This window comes from Haliotis rubra, unplaced genomic scaffold (assembly GCF_003918875.1).
Source record: "Haliotis rubra isolate DU_JTF1 unplaced genomic scaffold, ASM391887v1 Scf288, whole genome shotgun sequence".
Lineage (NCBI taxonomy): Eukaryota > Metazoa > Mollusca > Gastropoda > Lepetellida > Haliotidae > Haliotis > Haliotis rubra.
Window position 1 is genome coordinate 589,703 of NW_025766955.1, and position 27,850 is coordinate 617,552.

The window sequence follows — 27,850 nt, forward strand, 5'->3', positions numbered from 1 at the left end:
TATTACCTTCCATGATAAAAATATTCAAATTCAATTACAATACACAGCCCCAAACATAAACAAACAAATATCTAACATATAAATCAGAAAACCTTGTAAAACTACATCCCTATCTATCCCTATTTGTGCGGCAAAACGTTCGTAAACATTTACCTACCTGGTAAATGGTATGTTTGTTTCCGTTTAGAATGGGAAATTCGCAAGATAAGGGTCAGGCGAAACACAAAATTTGCCACTCATACTCCATCATGTCCCGTTGCATCGTTCAAAATGTCAAAAACTTAACCATGAGAATTCAGTTCTCTGCCACCTTCCCCGAAGGCTGTCACTGCTATGTTCGTACACTTTGAAAAGCTTAGCCTCAATCCAGTCCCAAATGATGAGAACAATCTTCCAAGGAATCCCAAGTTAGTCACTTGTACACAAAGCTGCACTGTCACTCTTCCTCGCATGCCGGAGTGGAGGCACGCATGTGAAATCATGATCGACACTCGCCGGTCATAAAAATCAACAGTCTTTGATGAGTTACAGGTTATAGGTCGATCAGAAAAGGATCTATTCTTCGATTCTGCAGGGTTCAGGTTCGACAGTCAGTCAAGTATTTTCCACTGTCACTTCGAATTTCAACCTTTCGCAAAATGTAAACACTGGCTCGTCTGCACTTTCAAACTGTTGCGTAACTGTCTACTTCCAAGAAAATACGTAGGTCAGACGATTCCATTATACTGTGGCCAGGGGGGTACAGTAATACGGCACACAAAACAATAGGCTGGTTTCGGTCTTGTGGAGTTATGATTATAAAAACCAAGCTCTTAGGTGTTACATTATTGCATTGAATAAACAGGAGTTTGTTTTCTTTGGACAGAATATATTTTATGTTGCAATGTTAAAAAAATATGAACTGAACCTACCACTCCTTTATCAGACGAGTTCAATTCGCCTCTCATCCCATGCCGGATTACGCAGTGTCTTCCGCAGGACGAGGAAGTTCGATGTTAAATCGGTTATGGTAGAATGGAGATAAACATACTGTGTTTGGAAATTAGATGAATGTTAGACCGAGTTGATAGTCTCTAAATTAATCATTTGAAACCTCACGCTACGCGTTCGGCTTCAAATAAAATTTAGAGACTATCAATTCGGTCTAACATTCATCTAATTTCCAAACACACTACGTTTATCTCCTAACTGAATTACGTCTCTGTCTTTGAAGGTGTCTTTAACGGATCTTCAGCGCACCATGTTTTAACAGCTAAAGATTGGGCGCAGGGAATTGATACTCAGAGAATGGAAGCCTGGTATTTACAATCACGAGAGAATGGAAGCCAGGTTTTTACAATCACGAGACAATGGAAGCCGGGTACTTACAATCACGAGAGAATGGAAGCCGGGTATTTACCCAAACGGGGACGGTGGGGTAGCCTAGTGGTTAAAGCGTCCACACGTCACGCAGAAGACCCGGGTTCGATTCCCCACATGGGCACTATGTGTGAAGCCAATTGGTGGTGTCCCCTGCCGTGATATTGCTGGAATATTTCTTAAAGTGGCGTAAAACCATTTGATCACTCACTCATCTCCGAATGGACGTGGGGTAGTTATTATCACAAAATAGAAGCCGGATAGTTATTATCACAGAATGGACGTCGGATAGTTATTATCACAGTTATATATTTGGATAGTTATACCAATATATAATCACGGAATTAGCGCTTATACAAAATAAAAACAACAAAAACATATTAACCAAAAACAAAAACCAAACCCAACATTAAGGTAACATACATGAGTAATGTTGAAGAGAAGGATCCCCCTTGGCCTTAGACTCAGGTGTCTTTCCTGTTGATGGTAAATATACTTAATTACTGGCTGATTGAAATACATTAAAGCCGAATAAAGCCAGACTCACTGACTTGGTAGAACATGTCATCGTATCCCAATTGCGTAGATTGATGCTCACAATGTTAATGGCTGGAATGTCCACACTCGATTATTTACAGACCGCCGCCGTATGGCTATGATATAACAACAAACAATCGCCACCGAGTTATGTCCCTTGGTATGTACATGTACAAGCTCAAGCAAAACATGCGCCACCTCCTTTACCCTGCTGGGATCACCGCTGTCACCTGTGAGGAGCTTGGTACATGTACATACATACTTCCGGTAGTAGGAGCCACACGGTACTTCATGTCTACATGGCTTTGTTCTTCTTCACCGCCTTCGTGAAGGATTCTACCACTTTCTTCAGTTTGGCCGCCTTCAGAGCAGATGTTAATTCCCCTACAGCCTCGTCTGTTGAGGTCTGTTTCTTCGTCCATTCCTTCAGGAGTTTGAAGACAGCCGCCCTTTGGCTTTGGCTGCCTTGGCTGATAGCATCAAAGTCGTCTGACATGCCCAGGTGGGCTGACAGGCTCATGCCGTCGTCGGCCTGTTTGATCATCTCCGACATGTTGAAGAGACTGCCTTCATTCAGAGCTGAAACAAGGTGACGGTGATTGTGTGAGTGAGTAAGTAGGGTTTAACGCCCTAACAGTATACAAGTTATATCACGGCTTGTCAGCTAGATTTGGGAGGAACGCGACTGTGATGTGTGTAACGACTAGAGGGTTTTCTGATTATGATCAAACTGGAAGAAACTAGTATTGCACTGCTTGTATTGATACATTGTATCATCTGGACCAATGGTTTTACATACTCTGATCCTAGTCTGAGTCCCTTCTCCAAGACAGGGCACTGATACAGGCACTGATATAGGAGACAGCTTTTTGAGAAAGCTGGGGTGCACAGTTTGTTTTCACCCATTCTCACGAGAGTTTAAATGGGTTCAGTTACCTTGGGGTCTGCATCAGTTAAACAGAATATGGGTGGATATGGAGGGTAACGAATTAACGCAACCCTCCCCCACCTTCGACAGACCGTATTTAATGTGTATGTTCTAACTTAGGAAACTAATATTAGTTTCGCCTGAGGAGTTGAGTCGATATTGTCTGACTCCGGAATCAACATTGAAGTAATAGCTCAACAATGATGTCGAGTTTTACCAGACAAACAAATGGTTGACAGCAAGGCCAACAATCTACCCTTCATTAAGTGAGCCATCTTCCAATCTATTCTCAATGCCGTTTCAGTTCCAATATGACCAACCTACCTGGACACAGAGGAGCCTGTGACATCAGAGTGGCTGCAGACCCGATCGAAATATTAGAATTTTGACGCACCAACTCATGTGGTTGGTTTCCATGGTAACCGGAAATTGCAGACGCAGCGTCATTGCCGATGGATGAGTTGGAAGCATGTCCACTGAAGCCAGACATCATGGAGAGTTCATCCCCACCAGAGGCGAGTCTCTTCTGCCTTGGATGCCGTTCATGGTCAGTCCGGTACATTTTATCAAAGCCCACCACAGTGTCCATCTGAACAGAGTGAACACATTGTCGGCGAGGTCCCTTGTCGCAGTAGAAGTTGATGATGCCGATGCTGGTGTGGATTTCGCCTTTTTTCTCCACCGTAAACATTTTGTGATTGTCTTCAGCTACATCCAGATAAGTCAGAAGATAGTAGCTTTTCGGTACATCACGAAGCCCTTTCAGATTGCCGACGATATCAATACGCATTCGGTACCCGTCGAACACCTTGATGTCCTGGGACCGGCTGTTCTCGAGCTCCACAAGCTTCTCCACCTGGGTTCGTTTCTCCACAACCCTATCGACGTTGATCTTGTCCACGATCTCCACCCACAGCTTGGGGAACCCAGTCGGCATGACCTTCCTCTCACGAAATATAAGAATTTTGGCGATGTAGTTCTTCCCAAACAAGAGCCGAATCTCTGACTCAACCGCTTTAGGGTCACCAAGGGCATCGTTTTTCACGTAACTTGCAATATATCTGAAAGTACGTATTGAAAACTCAATGACAGGGAATAACTTCATGACAGTCGCACGTGAAATGCATATTTATAGTCCAAATATACACAGACAGGAATAGGTGCAATAAATGAGCACTACTTAAGGTATTACCTGGTCATTCAGTGCGACCCAAACATCTGTAACATGTTTTATTTGTGATTACTCTTTCCCAGTAAGTTGTTGTGTTGAGTCCGGGATTCGAACCCACACCCTCAGAGTCAGGCACCTAATCGCCAGCACACAAAGTCAGCCGTCTAACCCACGCAGTCAGCGCGGCTTCCACGGCTAACTGGTGGGCGGATAAATACAAATGTCCAGTTATATCCATGCATACCATATTGATGTGGAAGTATTTAGGTATATCGATGCATATCAGTTTATATTGAAAGTATTTCAGTAATATCCCTGCATATCAGTTTAAGTTGAAATTATTTCATTTATATCCCGGCATATCAGTTTAAATTGAAAGTAATTCAGTTCTATCCCGGCATATCAGTTTGCACTGAGAGTATTTCAGTTATATCCCGGCATATCAGTTTGCACTGAAAGTATTTCAGTTATATCCCGGCATATCAGTTTGCACTGAGAGTATTTCAGTTATATCCCGAAATATCAGTTTGCCCTGAGAGTATTTCAGTTATATTCCTGCATATCAGTTTGCACTGAGAGTATTTCAGTTATATCCCGGCATATCAGTTTGCACTGAGAGTATTTCAGTTCTCTCCCGGCATATCAGTTTGCACTGAGAGTATTTCAGTTATTTCCCGGTATGCTTCAGTTTGATCATGGCGTCAGCTTGATGTGGGAAGCCAGTCCAAGTGGTGCAGGCATGAAATATTACTTTGGAGAAACCAACGAACTTGGGGATGGTTCCTACTAACATAGAACCATACTGACGAACCATGATACAGAGATCAGTGGCTTCAGTGATATTCCTGGCCTGTGAACACACATCATGGATATTCCTCTCCATGTTCTGTATTTTCGTATTCTTCATAAATATCATAACTTTTATTTCATGCAATTTTATACTACTCACAGTTACGTTTTCCGTTTGTATATTACTGTACACTCATTTCCACCCACCATTGTATAAATAGGTATGTCCTTTCTACACCTGACAATGACTTACCCACTGAAGGCCGACACTTGCAGGTTACACACGTTGCCTTCATTCATCGCGATCTCCGTACTTCTGTCCATCATCGTAATCTCATTGCCAACCATCCGGAACATAACGAGTGTGACGTCATCATCCACAGGTTTGTTGTCAAATGGGAGTTTGACAGTCACCGGTTTCTTGAAGATGACGGCCTTGGAGCTCTCCCCATACATGCACTCGGTGACCCCTACCACCGATTTACATACTGGGTCCTCACCGGTCAGGTACTTTTCCATGGCTGTCGCGTCTGGGGGGATGATCTGGGGAGACAGAACCCGCCTTAAAGTTTGTGTTACAGTGAGTTACTGCCACTGCTGCTGCAACGGGTGCAACGACCGTCTGATATACTGAAGGCCAGCCACAAGTACACAGTTGCTGCTGCTGCTACAACTACAGCTACTACTTCTACTACTACTACTACTACTATAACTTCTTCTACCACCGCTGCTACTGTTACTACTACTGTTTCTGATTGACAATAACTACTGCTAATATTACCCCAACCTAACCACCCCCACCTAACCACCACCACCACCACCAATCAACCAACAATGATGCAATAATGATTCAACAATGAACCAACAACGATGCAATAATGATTCAACAAGGATTCAACAATAAGCCAACAATGATTCAACAGGAACCAACAATGATGCATCAATGCTACAATAATGATTCAGCAATGAACAAACAGTGATGCAATAATGATTCAACGATAAACCAGCAATGATGCAATAATGATTCAACAATGAACCAACAACGATGCAATAATGATTCAACAGTGAATAACAATGATGCAATAATGATTCAACAATGAACCAGCAATGATGCAATAATGATTCAACAACATACCTGGAAATCTAAGTCTTCATCAGCGTCTACCGCGCCAGCTGGAATTTCGACCTCCATCTTAGAAGATTCATCGACCTTGACCGTCATGCCCTCTGGGGGGACCTTGACCTTCTTCGTCACCACGTCGCCCACAATCACGAAGTCCTGAACTTCAGAGGTTCTAAACTCAGCACAGCCTTTCTGTGAAAAAAACAAAACAGAACATTATCTCCGGGTTTAATTTCGCCTCCTGACCGATTGTTTGACAACTACAACTGCCCTTTTCCTGTTTCCGTCCAACGTACATCTCATGCACAGTGTGCACAGTGTCCATGAGGTGTACGCCGGACGAAAATAGGAAATGCACAGGTGTATTAATTATATGGGTGTTTTCAGAATGTTAAAATATTCCTTCAGGAAAACCCAATGTTAAACCCAGGTTATACTTGAGGATGGAATCCTTCGCAACGGTTGGCAGGAGACAAATAAAAAATAAACACCTCGTGAAACTGTATCAGTAAACTATGCAGCTGTGATAGAGATCACGAAACACTGTGCAGCTGTGATACTGCCCTAGTTTCAAAGCACACTATCATTTATAGCATGTTTCACCAATTTTAGTTTTGCCTGACATTGGCAAAGCGTCAACAATGGCAGTGGAGGAGTTTCCGTGACCTGGCTGCGTGTAGTGTGAGTGGTACTTGTTGTTGCCTTGTCTGACGCTAGAGGATAACACAAGGACTGGGCGGCTAAGTGTCAGTACACATTGTCTAAGTGGGGTAAACTGTGGCCTGGTTTCATAGTGGGTTAGCGTCTTTAAACAGGCCACTACCCGTACCAGGACCCACTCACATATATGGATATGGGAAATACAACGCGACATGAAAGGTGACGTTATCATTTCACCCTTTCTGACAATTCTGTTTCCACTAGAATCTTGACGTATACGTGTACGGGTCACTCTTTCTATCACTCACTCACTCGCTCTTTCCCTACCTTCTTGGAGAAGGTTATTAAGAGCAATACCAACCTTAAATGTTGCTTCTTCGTTGTTCCATGCCCCATTCTTGTGCATCTTGACCTTGACCTTGTGTCTTTTAGAAATATCCTTGCCGAGTTTAACAACAACCGTGACAGTGTCAGTCAAGGTCAGATTCGGCCCCGTCACGTGATAGATGTCGCTGGCGATAAACTCATTCTTCTCCGTCAGTATCTCATCTATCTGCTTGTTTCTCTCATCCATTGTCCATGTTTCGATCTTGCACTCATTTATGGCGAGGGCGTCGTCTTTGTTCACGAAGCTTAATTTTAGGCCAAGACCTTTTAGCTCCTTTTGCTTCCAACTGTTGTCGACCTTGACCTTGACCTTTTTCGGTTTCCTTGTTTCTTCCTCGCTGCTGGAATCCGACTCTTCCTCCGATTCTTCCTCATTGAGCCTGTCGACAGTAAACGGTTGTGTACAGAAGGAATTCACCCAATACATCATACACTGAAGGAAACAAATCTCGGACGTGCTATATTACGCTGTAACAAAGCCTTGATAACAGAGTTGTCTGAAAAACAGTAATAGGAATCTCATCCTTCACACAGTACGGTGCGAAACTAAGCGCCGCAGCATGAACCCAGTCAGTGCTGTATGGATCCAGGCCTGTACTATTCCAGGACTTAAAGAACAGCATATAGAGGGAGAAAGTTTGGCTTACTGGTTTTTAAACTAAAATCAGATTGTTGACTTGAAACTCAAAACAGCCAACACACGTGTTGATGAAAACAAATAAAGGTGTACTACCACAGAAAGCAAATGCGTGTTTTGAAGGAAAGGTATCTTGTCAAAGCAAGGAAATCATATGCGACATCAGGAGACTTCGCTGCTGAAAGGACAGTCAACTATCCAATTTCGACTACGCCATACGGATAGCGATGATACCGGGTGTTCGAGATTGGGTCAGGGTATCCTCGTCCACCCGTCACACAAGTTTCAGTGACAAGAACACGGTTCACCTGAAACCAGACAGACAGACAGGCAGATATACAGACAGACAGGTGGATACACAGACAGACAGACAGGCGGATATACAGATAGACAGGCGGATATACAGACAGACAGACAGGCGGATATACAGACAGACAGACAGACAGACAGGCGGATACACAGACAGACAGACAGGCGGATATACAGACAGACAGGCGGATACACAGACTGACAGACAGGCGGATACACAGACAGACAAACAGGCGGATATACAGACAGACAGACAGACGGACAGGCGGATACACAGACAGACAGACAGGCAGATATACAGACAGACAGACAGGCGGATACACAGACAGACAGACAGACGGATACACAGACAGACAGGTGGATACACAGACAGACAGATAGACAGGCGGATACACAGATAGACAGGCGGATACAAAGACAGACAGTCAGGCGGATACACAGACAGACAGACAGGCGGATACACAGACAGACAGGCAGATATACAGACAGACAGTGAGGCTGATACACAGACAGACAGACAGACAGGCGGATACACAGACAGACAGACAGGCGGAGATACAGGCAGACAGACAGGCGGATATACAGACAGACAGGCGGATACACAGACAGACAGACAGACAGACAGGCGGAGATACAGACAGACAGACAGGCGGATATACAGACAGACAGACGGATACACAGACAGACAGACAGGCGGATATACAGACAGACAGGCGGATACACAGACAGACAGACAGGCGGAGATACAGACAGACAGACAGGCGGATACACAGACAGACAGACAGGCGGATACACAGACAGACAGGCGGATACACAGACAGACAGACAGGCGGAGATACAGACAGACAGACAGGCGGATACACAGACGGACAGGCGGATACACAGACAGACAGACAGGCGGAGATACAGACAGACAGACAGACAGGCGGATACACAGACAGACAGGCGGATACACAGACAGACAGGCGGAGATACAGACAGACAGACAGGCGGATACACAGACGGACAGGCAGATACACAGACAGACAGACAGGCGGAGATACAGACTGACAGACAGGCGGATATACAGACAGACAGGCGGATACACAGACAGACAGACAGGCGGATATACAGACAGACAGACAGGAGGAGATACAGACAGACAGACAGACGGATACACAGACAGACAGGCGGATACACAGACAGACAGACAGGAGGAGATACAGACAGACAGATAGGCGGATACACAGACAGACAGACAGGCGGATACACATACGGACAGGCAGGATACACAGACAGACAGACAGGCGGAGATACAGACAGACAGACAGGCGGATACACAGACGGACAGGCGGATACACAGACAGACAGACAGGCGGAGACACAGACAGACAGACAGGCGGATATACAGACAGACAGGCGGATACACAGACAGACAGACAGGCGAAGATACAGACAGACAGGCGGATACACAGACAGACAGACAGGTGGATACACAGACAGACAGGCGGAGATACAGACAGACAGACAGACAGGCGGATACACAGACAGACAGACAGACAGACAGGCGGAGATACAGACAGACAGACAGACAGGCGGATACACAGACGGACAGGCAGACAGGCGGAGATACAGACAGACAGACAGGTGGATACACAGACAGACAGACAGACAGGCGGAGATACAGACAGACAGACAGACAGACAGGCGGATACACAGACGGACAGGCAGACAGGCGGAGATACAGACAGACAGACAGGTGGATACACAGACAGACAGACAGACAGGCGGAGATACAGACAGACAGACAGGCGGAGATACAGACAGACAGACAGACAGGCGGATACACAGACGGACAGGCAGACAGGCGGAGATACAGACAGACAGACAGGCGGATACACAGACAGACAGACAGACAGGCGGAGATACAGACAGACAGACAGGTGGATACACAGACAGACAGGCGGATACACAGACAGACAGACAGACAGGCGGAGATACAGACAGACAGACAGACAGACAGACAGGCGGATACACAGACAGACAGACAGATACAAAGACAGACAGGCAGATAGACAAACTTGTGTACTTGGTGGTGGTAATACAGTTGGGTTCCATGAATTGAGTATAGCAATAAGCTGAATTTCTAGAAGAACATATGCAGTTACACTTGGTTAGTGCAATAACCTATCTGCCGACGTAGGTACGTACAACACGTACTCACACTAACTTACCCAATGTTTTTTTTCTTTATTGATGTTACACACAAGAATACTCTTCTAAGCGGCGTTATATCAAACACACTCATTATAAAGGTATGATACAGGGATTAGGCAACACACACACACACACACACACACACACACATATATATATATATATATATATATATAAACAAGTGATTTTTGCAGGTGTATAAGCAATAAATATATAAAATATGAGTCCAGATATTTCTTCTTGTCAAATCTCCTTTATATCTGCACAAGATCTTTCGCCGTTCAACGGCCTCTTCAGGTGTTTCGAAAACGAAAATCATATAACCTAATCTATTTATAATTGTTCTAATTGTGATGCGTATAAAATATTGTCCAGAAACCATCCATATATATCTAACCAGGCCTAACCTGTTGTGAGTGAGTGAGTATGGTTTTACGCCTCATTTAGCAATATTCCAGCAATATCATTGCGGGGACACCAGAAATGGGCTTCATACATTGTACCCTTGTGGGGAATCGAACCTGGGTCTTCAGCATAACGAGCGGACGCTTTAACCATTAGGCTACCCCACCGCCCGTTAACTTACCAAAAAACAAGTGAATGTCTGGATGTATCAATGTCACAACACTGATTGTGGACAAGTGAATTGTATCAATGATGTCGGGACCAATGGAAGACATTTGATTACAATTCCAGTGTCCCACACGTCGACAAGGCTGACACATTACTTGTTCCCCGAAGAATGACAATAGAAAACTGAGACATGTCTTGAAACAGGAATCACGTGTTCTGCTGGGAAATGATGGTGTGGCAGCAGAATACATATGTTGTCCTGACCTAAAGTGTGAAACGTATCCAGAGCTTTTTACTGGAGCATTGCTATATACGTGTGTTAGAAAGAACGTTATAAACATCGACGGAATGATTTAATTAACAATATTTTATCATGAATGTATTCTGTAACATATGTTATATTTGGGATTACGCTTTCTTAGTAAAGTACAGATTCTAGTACTTTTGTTTGGTTGAGTCCCATCCGGGATTCGAACCGTAGTCTAGACTACCAGTTGTCCGACTTCCATTTTGTGGAAGTCGCCGAGGCTGAGCGGGGTATGCGGCTGACTTTGTGTGCTGGCGATTTGGTGCCAGACTCTGATGGTGTGGGTTCGCATCCTGGATGGGACTCAACCACTTTCTAAATGGCATAAAATGTTTTGAAGGTTATTTGTTCATATCATTTGATACATATTTGATTGCCTATTTTGTTATCCAAACCGAATTTGAAAAGCTCAGTATAGTTCTGGTTTATTCTGGAGAAACTGTTCTATAATGTAAACAAACACAAATGCATGACGAGGGTGGCTGAACAGTCCAGATCCAACCTGAAGCAGTTACTGTGCGGGCACCAAAGTCACTAGGTATTCTGTTTAGGTGAAAATAGATAGGTTTGGATAACGCACTGTCAGCAACTGGCCTTGGACTCATATTCGACCGCCACCTGACATTCTTACCACACATAAAATATTTGAAAACAAAGTGCTTGAAGGCTCTAGACTTGCTAAAAGTAGTTTCAAATACAGAGTGGGGAGGGGATCAGACCACCCTCCTTCACTTGTACAGATCATTAGTTCGCAGTAAACTAGATTATGGCTCCATTGTCTACGGTGGAGCCTGCAAAAGCAATTTAGAAAAATTAGACTCTATCCACCACCAAGGACTGAGGCTCTGCCTGGGAGCTTTTAGGACCTCTCCGGTAGACAGTCTATATGCAGAGGCCAATGAACCTTCCCTTGAACAACGCCGCATTAAACTCTCACTGCAGTATATCACTAAATTACGTTCAAATGAGTCCAGTCCAGCATACAATTGTGTTTTCAACCCTCTCTATGAAAACTTATTTCCTAAACTGCCAAGCCTGGTTCCACCACTTGGAATCAGGATCAAACCACACATAACTGCAGCTAAAATTGATCTCGACATCATTGCACCATACCGACTTCTATCCTCACCACCATGGCAAATGGTGAAACCACAGGTCGATCTTACCCTCACCAAACTCAAAAAGTCGGAAACAAATCCCCTGGTGTTCCAACAGGAATACAACCAGTTACGTTCTAAGTATAACACTCACAGATCCATTTTCACAGACGGATCCAAGGACGATGGCCAAGTTGCCAGCGCTACAGTCATTGGAGCCAAGACTGTTTCCTCTAGGATCCCCGACAACAGTTCCATTTTCACCGCTGAAGCCAAAGCTATCTTCTCAGCTTTGACCTACATTCAACAGCAAAATCAGTCCAAAAACTTCATCGTATTTACAGATTCATTATCCTGCCTTCAAGCACTTCTAAATGTGACTTCAAGTCACCCAATCATCCTGGACATATTAGAACTGTACAACGACCTTTCTACTGGCCAATATGACATCATCCTCTGCTGGTTGCCGGGTCACGTCGGCATAGCAGGTAACACTAAGGCCGATGCTGCAGCAAAAGCAGCTCTCGAAAAGCCCCTATCTCCACTGCTAATCCCATACAGTGACTTCAAACCCACTATCAAAAGCTATACTCGGGACCTGATGCAAAAAAGGTGGGACACTCAAGTAGGAAGAAACAAACTCCATGAATTGAAGCCAACAATCGGTTATACCTACTTGGGTTGTCAGTCAAGACGCGATGAGGTAATTTTACGACGATGTCGTATTGGCCACAGTCGATTTACACATGACTATCTGCTGAAAACGGATGGAGATGGACCCCCCATGTGTGTCTCTTGCGATGAGGTGTTCACCGTCAAGCATATCCTGCTTGAATGCGTGGACTTATCGCCTGCAAGGGACTCACATTATGATGCAACAAACCTAAAAGATCTGTTCTCACGCGTGAGCGCTCATCTGATACTGAACTACCTGAGGGAAGTTGATCTGTATCATAAATTGTAACTGTGAAATATAACAACCATAAATTGTAACTATGAAATGTAACAATCCGCCTGCTTTTAAATTTGATGCTATGACTTTTTTCTGCTTTTGAATGACAATATAATCAATAAATGTCTTTGAAATAAAACTCATTCCGAGTATGTACTTACAATATTTACTAATGCAAACTTGTTCTCGTCACTATATGGCTGGAAAAATGCCGATGTGACGTAAAGCTCAACTCAACTCAACTCAACTCAACACAACAACTGGCGCCATCTGAGGGACCCCTAAAGGCCAGCCATAAGACATGTTAACAGTGAGTGAGTTGAGTTTAGTTTTACTCCGAACTCAGCAATATTCCAGCTAGACGGCTGTAGTCTGTAAAGAATCGAGTCTGGACCAGACAATGCAGTGATCAACAGCATGAGCATCGGTCTGCGCAATTGGGAACCGATGACAGGTGTCAACTAAGACAGCGAGCCTGACCACACGATCCCGTTTGTCGCCTCTTACGGCAAGCATGGGTTACTGAAGATCAATTCTAACCCGGATCTTCACGGGTTAGACATGGTAACAAGTATACGGGGAAGATGTTCCTCAGCCTTAGGTTCAATATATGTTAAATCATCCTAGACTTGACTAGAACTCCTGTTTAATTTATTCTCTAGGGCCTGGGTGACAAACGAGATTATCGTTGATAGAAGTATGCAGACCTGTTTGGGATTATGTAATTAACAACCAACTCCGTCAAGGCAATCCACCATTGTTTGGATCAGGCTTTACTCTATAGTAAACAAACCCGTTATGCCATAAATGAATAATAATTCGGATAGATACGTTTCGATACAGGTTCTTGTATCTTGTATCGTTTTCAAGTAAGAATCTTACTTGAGAACGATACAAGAACCTGTGTCGTAACATCGTGCTCTAGAATAAAAGAAGTTGTCTTCCATATATACTTGTTCTATCTGACTTTCAACTTCTAAAATGCCACTCAAAGAAATAATAAATCATAACAAACTCATAAATATATATAGATTGGAAGAACTATCTCAAACAGATCATGGTGTCATTGAGAAGGGGCCAGCTTTCGTGTGACGGGAAGATACGAATGGTTTGGAATGCCCCACTGAGTCACGACGAGAGATCAACTGTGTGATTCCTGTGTTCGCTTGTCAGATGTCATTCCTAAAGCAATTGAGCAAACGCCGTTCTACATGCAAGCAGCAGAAATATACTTGAAGGCTATCTTCCGAAGTGTGTTTAAAGTCTGTTGCACTTGTAACACAGAGAAGATTGTTTTGTTTCAAAGCATCTGTATATTTTCCCTTGCGTGTACTTAACTTTGTCAGAGACAGGGATCTATCGCATACTATGTCGAGCTACCGGATACCACTCGATAAGATCAGTGTTCCGGCGCTGCCCGTGAAACAAACACCAGCTATTTTATGCTAGCCCCCACTACAAACGACATGTCTATTAAAGGTCACATGCAAAGGTCACATGCAACGTAAAACACAACTTTGCAGATTCTGATACCTTTCGGTATGGACTTACGGTAACAAATTATCAAAAATGCAAATTCAACTTATAAAGTTGAAAAATAACGCGATGAGCACATGCAATTTGAACTTAACACCTATCAGGCTTTACACCATAAACAAAACGCATTGATTTATGGCTCGTGCGCCTGGGTTCTGTCTGTCACATTATATAATTACACAGAAAGGCAGGTGTGATACTTATACACATGACATGTTATGGTGTCTGTGGTTGAGTCCCATTTCGCCTACATCCCATTTCGCCTACAGTAAACACGTAGGCGAATAGGGAATAGACAATGCACCCCTATTGAGAGAATGGACTTGACTCAATATAATAGATTATTGTATTATATTGTACTATGATTTGCCACGAAAATTAAAATATGGAAGAAGAACAATTTTTTGTATTTTAATGCAAAAAGTCATGTTGTCTACATTGGCCACTAATCAAATTAAAGGAAAACTAAGGGAGATTCCATTTATATCTGAAGGGGGTAAACTTATTACTCATGCATGAAATAACAGTCACCGGACCATGAATTGTTGTTTTAAGACTGTAGGCGAAACCAAACATCTCCACACACACGCACACACACACACGCACGCACACACACACACACACACACACACACACACACACACACACACACACACACACACACACACACACACACAGCCTTGAGTGCATCGGCAAATGAACCAGCCAATGAAAGGCTTCGTTACACTTCGTTCGCGATTGTACGCTTATAACTATTGAATGAGTGAGTTAGTTAAAGGTCACATGCAACGTAAAACACAACTTTGCAGATTCTGATACCTTTCAGTATGGACTTACCGAAACAAATCGTCAAAAATGCAAATTCAACTTATAAAGTTGAAAAATAACGCGACGAAAAAACCCGCGCGAAATCGGAGTTCAAACGTTTCACTAATTTTCCCCCGACTTTTCGGGGGAAAACTGGTTTCAACAGCTGGGCTGCGCTCATAGCACGTGCGCAGTGAAATAGGTTCGCGCAGCTTGGAAGCGGTTTGTCCGGTGAATACTCGGTGAAGGCTTTGGTGTGAGCTATTTTTCTAATGTTTTGTTGATATCTCACAGGCACGAGCTTTTTATATGTTATGACAGTAAATTAACTGTTTATATAATTTCATTTGTCTATTTCACCACACGTTCTTCTTACCGAGTCACTTTCTCAGTTCGATACTTAAAAGCAATGGCATTATTTAGCGTTGACAGAATTTCTAACTGTGATATAGATATGTCGTTGTCACAGACAAAACTCAATGTCTTGTTTTATTGACACCTGTGTGTCTGCCTGCCTGTCTGCTAAAGACAATGTTCAATACACAGCTGCTATCACTGACCACATGCAATTTGAACTTAACACCAATCAGGCTATACACCATAAACAAAATGCATTGATTTATGGCCTGAGTTCGGTCTCTGTCACATTATGTAATTACACAGACAGGCAGGTGTGATACTTGAACACATGACATGTTATGATGTCTGTTGATTGTAAAATGTTATACACAAAAAATGAGCATGTATTTACAAAACCCAACATCTCTATATGTACACACACAATGAGCCGTGAGGGCATCTGCAAATGAACCAGCCGTTACACTTGAGTGCATACCCACCCGCTCTGACTGGGTTCGGTTGTATGGTTACGATGACATGTCAACCAAGTCAGCGAGCCTGACCACCCGATCCCGTTAGTCGCTTCTTACGACAAGCATGGGTTACTGAAGATCAATTCTCACCCGGATCTTCACGGATAAAAAAATGTTGCAGAACCTGATGTTGGCTGTATTCACGTTTGTCTCGAACACCGTTACCTCGATCTATTGTTTAACTCGATATCATACACGGGAGTTCGTAATCAGTGGAATAGTGAGTGAGTGAGTGAATGAGTGAGTTTAGTTTTACGCCGCACTCAGCAATATGCCAGCTATATGGCGGTCTTCTGTAAATAATCGAGTCTGGACCAGACAATCCAGTGATCAATAGCATGAGCATCGATCGGCGCAATTGGGAACCGATGACGTGTGTCAACCAAGTCAGCGAGCCTGACCACCCAATCCCGCTAGTCGCCTCTTACGACATGCATCATTGGGTTACTTACTGAAGGTTCAATCTAACCCGGACCTTCAATGGGTAATCAGTGGAATATTACGGAGAATTCATTCATGTTTCAGTTGTGTAATGTAGCCAGTCAAACATTTCAAACTAGTGGACGACAGCATGAACACCGATCTACCCACATCGCGACGAGCTAGTCCAGTTGAAATGCATTGGAAATGACCTACTCTGATCGGAATGCTTGATTGTATCCGTCGCATTCTGTGCACACGAAGTCAAACTTGCCAAGTCGCTTTTCTCTAAAAACATACCTAAACCATTCGAGGGAATATGCGATGTATTCTGGCTTCGTAAATAGCATTGTATCGTCTGACTGAATTGGGCTGTACACATAAACTTAAAGACGTACCGTCTTGTACCTGAGTACAATAACATTCAATAGGCTGTTAGTGTTGTATTAGTGTTGTATTTATATTGTATCAGTCACGTGAGTCAGTGAGTGAGTGTTACTTCAACCCAGTATTAACGTTATGGCAGAGTATGCCCCATTACTTTGGGAGGATAGTTTATCGACAGATGATTTAACCTAGCAAAAACACTGTGACTCGGGGTGAGAAAGTTAACTCAGTTTATCTTATCTTCCTGTCGACTGACACATGACCAAGAGCATAACAATGAGCGATTCAGGAATTACCGTAAAGCATCTAGATAGTTCAGTAAGGAACAGGTAAATATCAAATAAATGTTTAACAAACAAAGAAGTTGCTATCTGAGTACTCATGTCAACCACAATGTACATCTCATAGCAAACGAGGATGGCTTCTGATATTCAACTGTGACCAAACAATTCCTGAATGTCAGAAGCTTAGTAATACACACACCACCGTATCACATCCTGTACGTGTGTTTCAAGGTGTCAGTGGCATAGAGGCAAAGGAACAGCGTCTCAAGCCCGTAGATTGTGTCCTGTTTTCAATCAACACTTTCCTGGTATGATCTCCTTTACTACTAACGACGGTTATTCTGTAGATCCTCAGGCTGACTACTGCTACACGCATCAGTGCCGACCATTGTAATACAATGCCTGGATGTTTGTTAGAAACACGATATTGCTACACATCATTCATGACAAACAGAGAGAAACATTTTAAGATAAACACTTTAAAATACAAACCCCCACCCCCACCCCCACCCCCCTGAAACGAAATGACAAATAATTCGCGACCACAACTGAAGGCAAACAAGGAGCCATGCAGTTCCATTTTACATCCATTTTATACACCTCAACAGTAAATGCTAACTCCTGATGTTGCCACTAGTTTGTACATACGGGTCACTTGCACAACCGTTTGACCACTGTTTCAAGATAACTGTCGATCGTACAATCAAACACCAAGGTGAGCGCTATACTACTTAGCATCAAAACCATTAATCGATCATTGGAGGAGCATTGTCAGCAGGAATACAGCACCTGAACCAAACCGTCGTTGTGATCTTAGTATATTCAACAATAAACAGACCAGCCTTCTCAAAGATGAACTTGAATCGAGCATTAGCGATCTCCCGCAATCCACCACGGCAAAAAACGAATTCTTTGAAAAACAGATAAAACAATATACTGAAATATTAACAAGTCAAAGAGTGCGTGAATCGGCCGAGGTTACAGGAAACTTTAGCTTGCACAACATTTACAGGTAGCGGATTCCAAAGAGGAGCAGTAGAATTCTCATCCTTCCGTCTAATGGAACCACAGATTCCAAAGAGGAGCAGTGGAATTCTCATCCTTCCGTCACATGGAACCACAGATTCCAAAGAGGAGCAGTAGAATTCTCATCCTTCCGTCACATGGAACCACAGATTCCAAAGAGGAGCAGTAGAATTCTCATCCTTCCGTCACATGGAACCACAGATTCCAAAGAGGAGCAGTAGAATTCTCATCCTTCCGTCACATGGAACCACAGATTCCAAAGAGGAGCAGTAGAATTCTCATCCTTCCGTCACATGGAACCACAGATTCCAAAGAAGAAGGTAGAATTCTCATCTTCCGTCACATGGAACCACAGATTCCAAAGAGGAGCAGTAGAATTCTCATCCTCCCGTCACATGGAACCACAGATTCCAAAGAGGAGCAGTAGAATTCTCATCCTTCCGTCACATGGAACCACAGATTCCAAAGAGGAGCAGTAGAATTCTCATCCTTCCGTCACATGGAACCACAGATTCCAAAGAAGAAGGTAGAATTCTCATCTTCCGTCACATGGAACCACAGATTCCAAAGAGGAGCAGTAGAATTCTCATCCTTCCGTCACATGGAACCACAGATTCCAAAGAGGAGCAGTAGAATTCTCATCCTTCCGTCACATGGAACCACAGATTCCAAAGAAGAAGGTAGAATTCTCATCTTCCGTCACATGGAACCACAGATTCCAAAGAAGAAGGTAGAATTCTCATCCTTCCGTCACATGGAACCACAGATTCCAAAGAGGAGCAGTAGAATTCTCATCCTTCCGTCACATGGAACCACAGATTCCAAAGAGGAGCAGTAGAATTCTCATCCTTCCGTCACATGGAACCACAGATTCCAAAGAGGAGCAGTAGAATTCTCATCCTTCCGTCACATGGAACCACAGATTCCAAAGAGGAGCAGTAGAATTCTCATCCTTCCGTCACATGGAACCACAGATTCCAAAGAGGAGCAGTAGAATTCTCATCCTTCCGTCACATGGAACCACAGATTCCAAAGAGGAGCAGTAGAATTCTCATCCTTCCGTCACATGGAACCACAGATTCCAAAGAGGAGCAGTAGAATTCTCATCCTTCCGTCACATGGAACCACAGATTCCAAAGAGGAGCAGTAGAATTCTCATCCTTCCCGTCACATGGAACCACAGATTCCAAAGAGGAGCAGTAGAATTCTCATCCTTCCGTCACATGGAACCACAGATTCCAAAGAAGAAGGTAGAATTCTCATCTTCCCGTCACATGGAACCACAGATTCCAAAGAGGAGCAGTAGAATTCTCATCCTTCCGTCACATGGAACCACAGATTCCAAAGAGGAGCAGTAGAATTCTCATCCTTCCGTCACATGGAACCACAGATTCCAAAGAAGAAGGTAGAATTCTCATCTTCCGTCACATGGAACCACAGATTCCAAAGAGGAGCAGTAGAATTCTCATCCTTCCGTCACATGGAACCACAGATTCCAAAGAGGAGCAGTAGAATTCTCATCCTTCCGTCACATGGAACCACAGATTCCAAAGAAGAAGGTAGAATTCTCATCTTCCGTCACATGGAACCACAGATTCCAAAGAGGAGCAGTAGGGATTCTCATCCTTCCCGTCACATGGAACCACAGATTCCAAAGAGGAGCAGTAGAATTCTCATCCTTCCGTCACATGGAACCACAGATTCCAAAGAGGAGCAGTAGAATTCTCATCTTCCGTCACATGGAACCACAGATTCCAAAGAGGAGCAGTAGAATTCTCATCCTTCCGTCACATGGAACCACAGATTCCAAAGAAGAAGGTAGAATTCTCATCTCCCGTTACATGGAACCACAGATTCAAAAGAGGAGCAGTAGAATTCTCATCCTTCCGTCACATGGAACCACAGATTCAGGCAACATGAACCTCGTAAGGCACAACAGGAGCATTGTGGGTCTCCATAAAACACCCAAGGTTTGAAAGTAAATGGGACAGGATTCTTCAAATGGTGCTTCACATCGTTGCATAAGATAAGGAATTTCATAACGTCAAGCAGATTGGTCGTGCGATGTAATTTGTAATGCTATTTGTAGCTCAGGCCTAGAAGCAAGATGACCTCCTGAGATAAGTCATAATCACTCTAGGGTGAACTCGTAGTGAGCCCATAGTGATCCCACAGTGATCCATAGTGATCCATAGTGAGCTCATAGTGATCCCATAGTGAGCTCATAGTGATCCCATAGTGATCCATACTGAGCCCAAGTGATCCATAGTGATCCCATAGTGATCCCGTAGTGATCAATGGTGATCCCAAAGTGATCCCATAGTGAACTCATAGTGAGCTAATAGTGATCCCATAGTGATCCATAGTGAACCCAAGTGATCCATAGTGATCCCGTAGTGAGCCCATAGTGATCCTCTAGTGACCTCATAGTGATCCCATAGTGATCCATACTGAGCCCCAGTAATCCATAGTGATCCCATAGTGATCCCGTAGTGATCCATAGTGATCCAATAGTGATCCTATAGTGAACTCATAGTGAGCTCATAGTGATCCCATAGCGATCCATAGTGAGCCCAAGTGATCCATAGTAATCCCGTAGTGAGCCCATAGTGATCCCATAGTGAGCCCATAGTGATCCCATAGTGATCCCGTAGTGATCCCGTAGTGAGCTCACAGTGATCCCATAGAGATCCCATAGTGATCCCGTAGTGATCCCATAGTGAACCCACAGTGAGCCCACAGTGAAGCCATAGTGATCCCGTAGTGATCCCATAGTTATACCATAGTGATCCCGTAGTGATCCCATAGTGATCCCTAGTGAACCGATAGTGATCCCTAGTGATCCCGTAGTGATCCATAGTGAGCCAATAGTGATCCATAGTGATCCATAGTAATCCCATAGTGATCCCGTTGTGACCCCGTAGTGATCCCATAGTGATACCGTAGTGATCCCATAGTGATCCCGTAGTGATACCGTAGTGATCCCGTTGTGAATCCATACTGAGCCCATAGTGAGCCCATAGTGATCCATAGTGAATCGATAATGATTCCATAGTGATCCCGTAGTGATCCCATAGTGATCCCGTAGTGAACCATAGTGAACCCAGAGTGAGCTCATAGTGATCCCATAGAGATCCCATAGTGATCCCATAGTGATCCCGTAGTGATCCCATAGTGATCCCATAGTGAACCAACAGTGAGCCCATAGTGAACCCATAGTGATCCCATAGTGATCCCATAGTGATCCCGTAGTGATCCCATAGTCAACTCGTAGTGATACCGTAGTGTACCCATAGTGATCCCATAGTAAGCCCATAGTGAGCCCATAGTGAACCCATAGTGATCCCATAGTGATCCCATAGTGATCCCATTGTGAACTCAAAGTGAGCCCATAGTGATCCCATAGTGAGCCCATAGTGAGCGCATAGTGAACTCATAGTAAGCTCATAGTGATCTATAATGAGCCCATAGTGAGCCGATAGTGATCCCGTAGTGATCCCATAGTGATCCAGTAGTGAATCCATAGTGAGCCCATAGTGAGCCCATAGTGGCCCATAGTGATACATAGTGAGCCCATAGTGAGCCCATAGTGATCCATAGTGAGCCCATAGTGAGCCCATAGTGAATCCATAGTGATTCCTTAGTGATCCCGTAGTGATTCCATAGTGATCCCATAGTCATCCCTAAGTGAATCCATAGTGAGCCCATTGTGAATCCATAGTGATCCCATAGTGATCCCGAAGTGAATCCATAGTGAGCCTATAGTGGCCCATAGTGATCCATAGTGAGCCCGTAGTGAGCCCATAGTGATCCCGTAGTGATCCCAATAGTGATCCCATAGTGATCCTGAAGTGAATCCATGGTGAGGCCATAGTTAATCAATAGAGATCCCATAGTGATCCTAAAGTGAATCCATAGTGAGCCCATAGTGAGCCCATAGTGGCCCATAGTGATCTATAGTGAGCCGGTAGTGATCCCATAGTGATCCCATTATGCTCCCGTAGTGATACCATAGTGTTCCCATAGTGATCCCGTAGTGAATCCATAGTGATCTCATAGTGATCCCATAGTGAGATCATAGTGATCCCATAGTGAACTCATAGTAAGCTCATAGTGATCTATAATGAGCCCATAGTGATCCCATAGTGATCCTGTAGTGAATCCATAGAGAGCCCATAGTGCGCCCATAGTGGCTCATAGTGATCCATAGTGATTCCATAGTGATACCGTAGTGATTCCGTAGTGATCCCATCGTCATTCCGATGTGAATCCATAGTGAGCCCATTGTGAATCCATAGTGATACCGTAGTGAATCCATAGTGATCCCGTAGTGATCCCATAGTGATCCCATTCTGATCCCGTAGCGATCCCATAGTGAGCGCATAGTGGCCAATAGTGATCCATAGTGAGCCCGAAGTAATCCCATAGTGATCCCATAGTGTTCCCATAGTGATCCCGTAGTGAACCCATAGTGAGCCCAGAGTGATAGTGAGCCCATAGTGAGCCCATAGTGAATCCATAGTGATCCCATAGTGAATCCATAGTGATTCCATAGTGACCCCATGGTGATCCCGTAGTGATCCCATAGTGATCCCGAAGTGAATCCATTGTGAGCCCATAGTGAATCCATAGTGATCCCGTAGTGATCCCATAGTGATCCCATAGTGATCCCGTAGTGAATCCATAGTTAATCATAGTGAATCCAATTATCCCACAGTGAATCCATAGTGATCCCATAGTGATCCCATAGTGATCCCGTAGTGAATCCATAGTGAACCAATAGTGAGCCAATAGTGAGCCAATAGTGAGTCCATAGTGGCCCCATAGTGAACCCATAGTGAGCGAATAGTGAACCCATAGTGAGCCCATAGTGAGTCCATAGTGAACCCATAGTGATCCCATAGTGATTCCATAGTGATCCCATAGTGATGAGGCCCAAGTGAATCCATAGTGAACCAATAGTGAGCCCAGTGAAGTCCATAGTGGCCCCATAGTGAATCTATAGTGAACCATACTGAATCCATAGTCATCCCGTAGTGATCCCGTAGTGAATCCATAGTGAGCCCATGGTGAGCCCATAGTGAATCCTTAGTGATCCCGTAGTGAATCCTTAGTGATCCCATAGTGAGCCCATAGTGATCCCATAGTGAACCCATAGTGATCCTATAGTGAACGCATAGTGAGCCCATAGTGATCCAATAGTGAGCCCATAGTGATCCTAGTGAAGTGAACCCACAGTGAGCCCATAGTGAACCCATAGTGAACCCATAGTGAGCCAATAGTGAGTCCATAGTGGGCCCATAGTGACCCCATAGTGAGCCCATAGTGAGCGAATAGTGAGTCCATAGTGAGCCAATAGTGAACCCATAGTGAACCCTTAGTGATCCCATAGTGAATCCTGAGTGATCCCATAGTGAACCCATAGTGATCCTATGATGAACCCATAGTGATCCAACAGTGAGCCAATAATGATCCAATAGTGAGCCCATAGTGATCCGATAGTGAACCCATAGTGAGCCAATAGTGAGCCCATAGTGATCAAATAGTGAGCCAACAGTGATCCCATAGTGAACCCACAGTGAGCCCATAGTGATCCCATAGTGATCCAATAGTGATCCCGTAGTGATCCCGTAGTGAGCCAATAGTGAGTCCATAGTGGGCCCATAGTGAACCCATAGTGAGCCAATAGTGAGTCCATAGTGAACCAATGGTTAGCCCATAGTGAATCCATAGTGAGCCCATAGTGAACCAATAGTTAGCCAATAGTGAGTCCACAGTGGGACGATAGTGAATCCATTGTGAACCCATAGTGAGCCAATAGTGAACCCAAAGTGGGCCCATAGTGAGCCCATGGTGATCCCGTAGTGAGCCCATAGTGAGCCCATAGTGAGCACATAGTGAACCCACAGTGAGCCCACAGTGAGCCCACAGTGAGCCCACAGTGAGCCCACAGTGAACCCACAGTGAGCCCATAGTGAGCCCACACAGTGAGCCCACAGTGAGCCCATAGTGAACCCACAGTGAGCCCATAGTGAGCCCACAGTGAGCCCACAGTGAGCCCACAGTGAGCCCACAGTGAGCCCATAGTGAGCCCATAGTGAGCCCATAGTGAGCCAATAGTGAACCCATAGTGAGCCAATAGTGAACCCATAGTGGGCTCATAGTGAGCCCATAGTGAGCCCATAGTGAGCCCATAGTGAGTCCATAGTGATCCCATAGTGAACCCATAGTGAGCCAATAGTGAGTCCAAAGTGGGCCCATAGTTAACCCATAGTGAGCCCATAGTGAGCCCATAGTGAACCCATATTGAACCAATAGTGAGCCCATAGTGAGCCCATAGTGAGCCCATAGTGAGCCCATAGTGATCCCATAGTGAGCCCACAGTGAGCCCATAGTGAGCCCATAGTGACCATAGTGAGCCCATAGTGAGCCCATAGTGAGCCCATAGTGATCCCATAGTGAGCCCATAGTGAGCCCATAGTGAGCCCATAGTGATCCCATAGTGAGCCCATAGTGATCACAATAGTGATCCCATAGTGAGCCCATAGTGAGCCCATAGTGAACCCATAGTGAGCCCATAGTGAACCCATAGTGAGCCCATAGTGAGCCAATAGTGAGTCCATAGTGGGCCCATAGTGAACCCATAGTGAGCACATAGTGATCACATAGTGAACCCATAGTGAGCAAATAGTGAGCAAATAGTGATCCCATAGTGATCCCATAGTGATCCCATAGTGAGCCTACAGTGAGCCCATAGTGAACCCACAGTGAGCCCATAGTGAGCCCATAGTGATCCCTAGTGATCCCATAGTGATCCGTTAGTGATCCCGTAGTGATCTCATAGTGATCCCGTAGTGATCCCATAGTGAACCCATAGTGAGCCAATAGTGAGCCCATAGTGAGCCCATAGTGAACCCATAGTGAGCCCATAGTGATCCCATAGTGAACCCATAGTGAGCCCATAGTGAGCCCATAGTGAGCCTATGGTGAGCCCATAGTGAGCCCATAGTGAGCCCATAGTGAACCCACAGTGAGCCCATATAGTGAGCCCATAGTGAACCCATAGTGAGCCCATGAGCCCATAGTGGAACCCATAGTGAACCCAATAGTGAGCCCATAGTGATCACATAGTGAACCCATAGTGAGCAAATAGTGAGCAAATAGTGAGCCCATAGTGATCCCATAGTGAGCCTACAGTGAGCCGATATAGAACCCACAGTGAGCCCATAGTGAGCCCATAGTGAGCCCTAGTGATCCCATAGTGATCCGTTAGTGATCCCGTAGTGATCCCATAGTGATCCCATAGTGATCCCATAGTGATCCCATAGTGATCCCGTAGTGATCCCATAGTGATCCCATAGTGAACCATAGTGATCCCATAGTGAACCCATAGTGAGCCAGTAGTGATCCCATAGTGAACCCACAGTGAGCCCATAGTGAACCCATAGTGAGCCCATAGTGATCCCACAGTGAGCCTGTCACAAACACATGCAATTCAAGTGATCTGCCCAGGTGAACAAAGTAGTGAACACATGGTATAAGTCAAATTACAGAATTTAATCTCATTTCAGCTAGTGATGCGTCAAATTTGAGTGAGTGAGTTAATATTTAACGTCACATCGGCAATATCTCAGCCATATCGTGACGAAAACAATTATACAATAAAAAAGAAAACATTTTGGAGAGTAAAACCTGTCGACGATGGAAAGTAAAAACACTAGAGTATCACAGATATGAACATAAAACTAGCATGTAAAACTAAAAAAAAATAATTTAAGAAGACAATACACTATAAAACACGGACCCTAGCTGGATTTACACCATCTCTTCAGCCGCTGCGACGGTAGGAAGATTAAGCCAAAATTAAAATCACAAAAATACTACGATTAAAAAGTATGGTTGAGCGAAATTGACTTGGAACGTTTTTGGGACTTACGTATGCGTCAAATTTGAAATGTACTATAAATGTCTACAATTGAATGTTGTAGCCCTGATCAAAAACCTCTGGGGAAATCATTATGTAAAGTACAATGCATCAATCAAAGTTTGATGATAAATATAAATGTTACTTACTTTTTCTCGACTTCCAAGACAGGAAGCGCCGAATCGATGTTACCCATGATACAACTGTCTCGTGTGCTGGGAATACAAACGGTGTAATGTACATACACAATATGCATCTACTGTAGATATCTGCGGATATATTTTCAGTTCATATCGCGGAAAGTATACTTATACATACCTCTGGATATATTGTTCTGAACATATCACAAAGTGAATGAAGAAAATAATCTAATTACAATTCATATCATACAATATATTTTCCACACACACCATAAGATATATTTTTAACGTGACTGATATACTTTACATAGTTCATAAGAGATATACTTTGGATGTCCTATGACTGATATCATTTACAATACCTATGACCGATATCCTTTACAATACCTTTGACTGATATCCTTTACAGTACCTATGACTGATATTCTTTACAATACCTATGACTGATATCCTTTACAATACCTATGACTGATATCCTTTACACTACCTATGACTGATATCCTTTACAATACCTTTGACTAATATCCTTTACAACACCTATGACTGATATCCTTTACAATACCTATGACTGATATCCTTTACACATTCTATGAATGATAGCTTACACATGCTATGACATAAGATCTATATATCCTGTGACATATATACTTTACATATTGTACAAGTCATATACTTTACATATTGTACAAGTGATATACTTTACATATTGCACAAGTGATATACTTTACATTTCTTACAAGTGAAATGTTTTACATATCCTATAACCGATATACTTTACATATTACGGAACTTTACATATAACAGTGGTGATTGCAACTTCTAAATGCAATGTGCTGACAATTGTTTAATAAACACATCGCATAATATTAATTGTCTCCTTATATACTCAAAAATAGAACATCGAGGACCTCCACAACCTCAATCATTAGGAATGTAGTGAGACAAAATTTACACTCACCCACCAGCCGCCAATGCGCAGTACTTCAGCCAGACACTGAACACAGTCTCAGCAGGTCTGTCTCACCTGGCCTGTACGTGCACGCAGTTGTATAATAGCTTTCATACGACATTACTGGAATTTGACACTGTTGTGTAACGGGTGGACGTGTTTTGTTGAGCTGGAAGGGGAATACGGGACGTAATCTGTCGTCAATACCCCCGTGAAGAATTCCGATATCGATCTTACCCACAAATCCCTGGCCTTACCCACAAATCCCTGGCGTGTCGCCAGTGACATTATCTTTAAGTCAGAATTGTGAACATATACAGTGCATGTTGGATCAACATTTCAGTAATTGAAACGAAATTCAAAAATGTATCCAAAAGTCAAAGCAAAACAAAACAAGACAAAATCGAACAGAAGAACAAGACCAAAGTATTCACAGTACAATAATAAGGAAAGACAAGTACAAATAATGGACACACATAC

At 43.7% G+C, this 27,850-nt stretch overlaps 1 protein-coding gene across 1 annotated transcript; it reads right to left on the reverse strand.

The window, feature by feature from the left end:
- Positions 1-1,079: 1,079 nt before the first annotated feature.
- On the reverse strand, positions 1,080-27,549 carry LOC124281681. The gene is made up of 7 exons (XM_046717632.1): positions 27,380-27,549; positions 26,431-26,496; positions 6,929-7,334; positions 5,920-6,099; positions 5,038-5,327; positions 3,149-3,885; positions 1,080-2,475 (listed from the first exon to the last, which is right to left on the reverse strand). The coding sequence occupies exons 2-7, from the start codon at positions 26,475-26,477 to the stop codon at positions 2,192-2,194; spliced, it is 1,944 nt and encodes a 647-aa protein (XP_046573588.1). The 5' UTR covers positions 26,478-26,496; positions 27,380-27,549; the 3' UTR covers positions 1,080-2,191.
- Between the last annotated feature and the right edge of the window lie 301 nt (positions 27,550-27,850).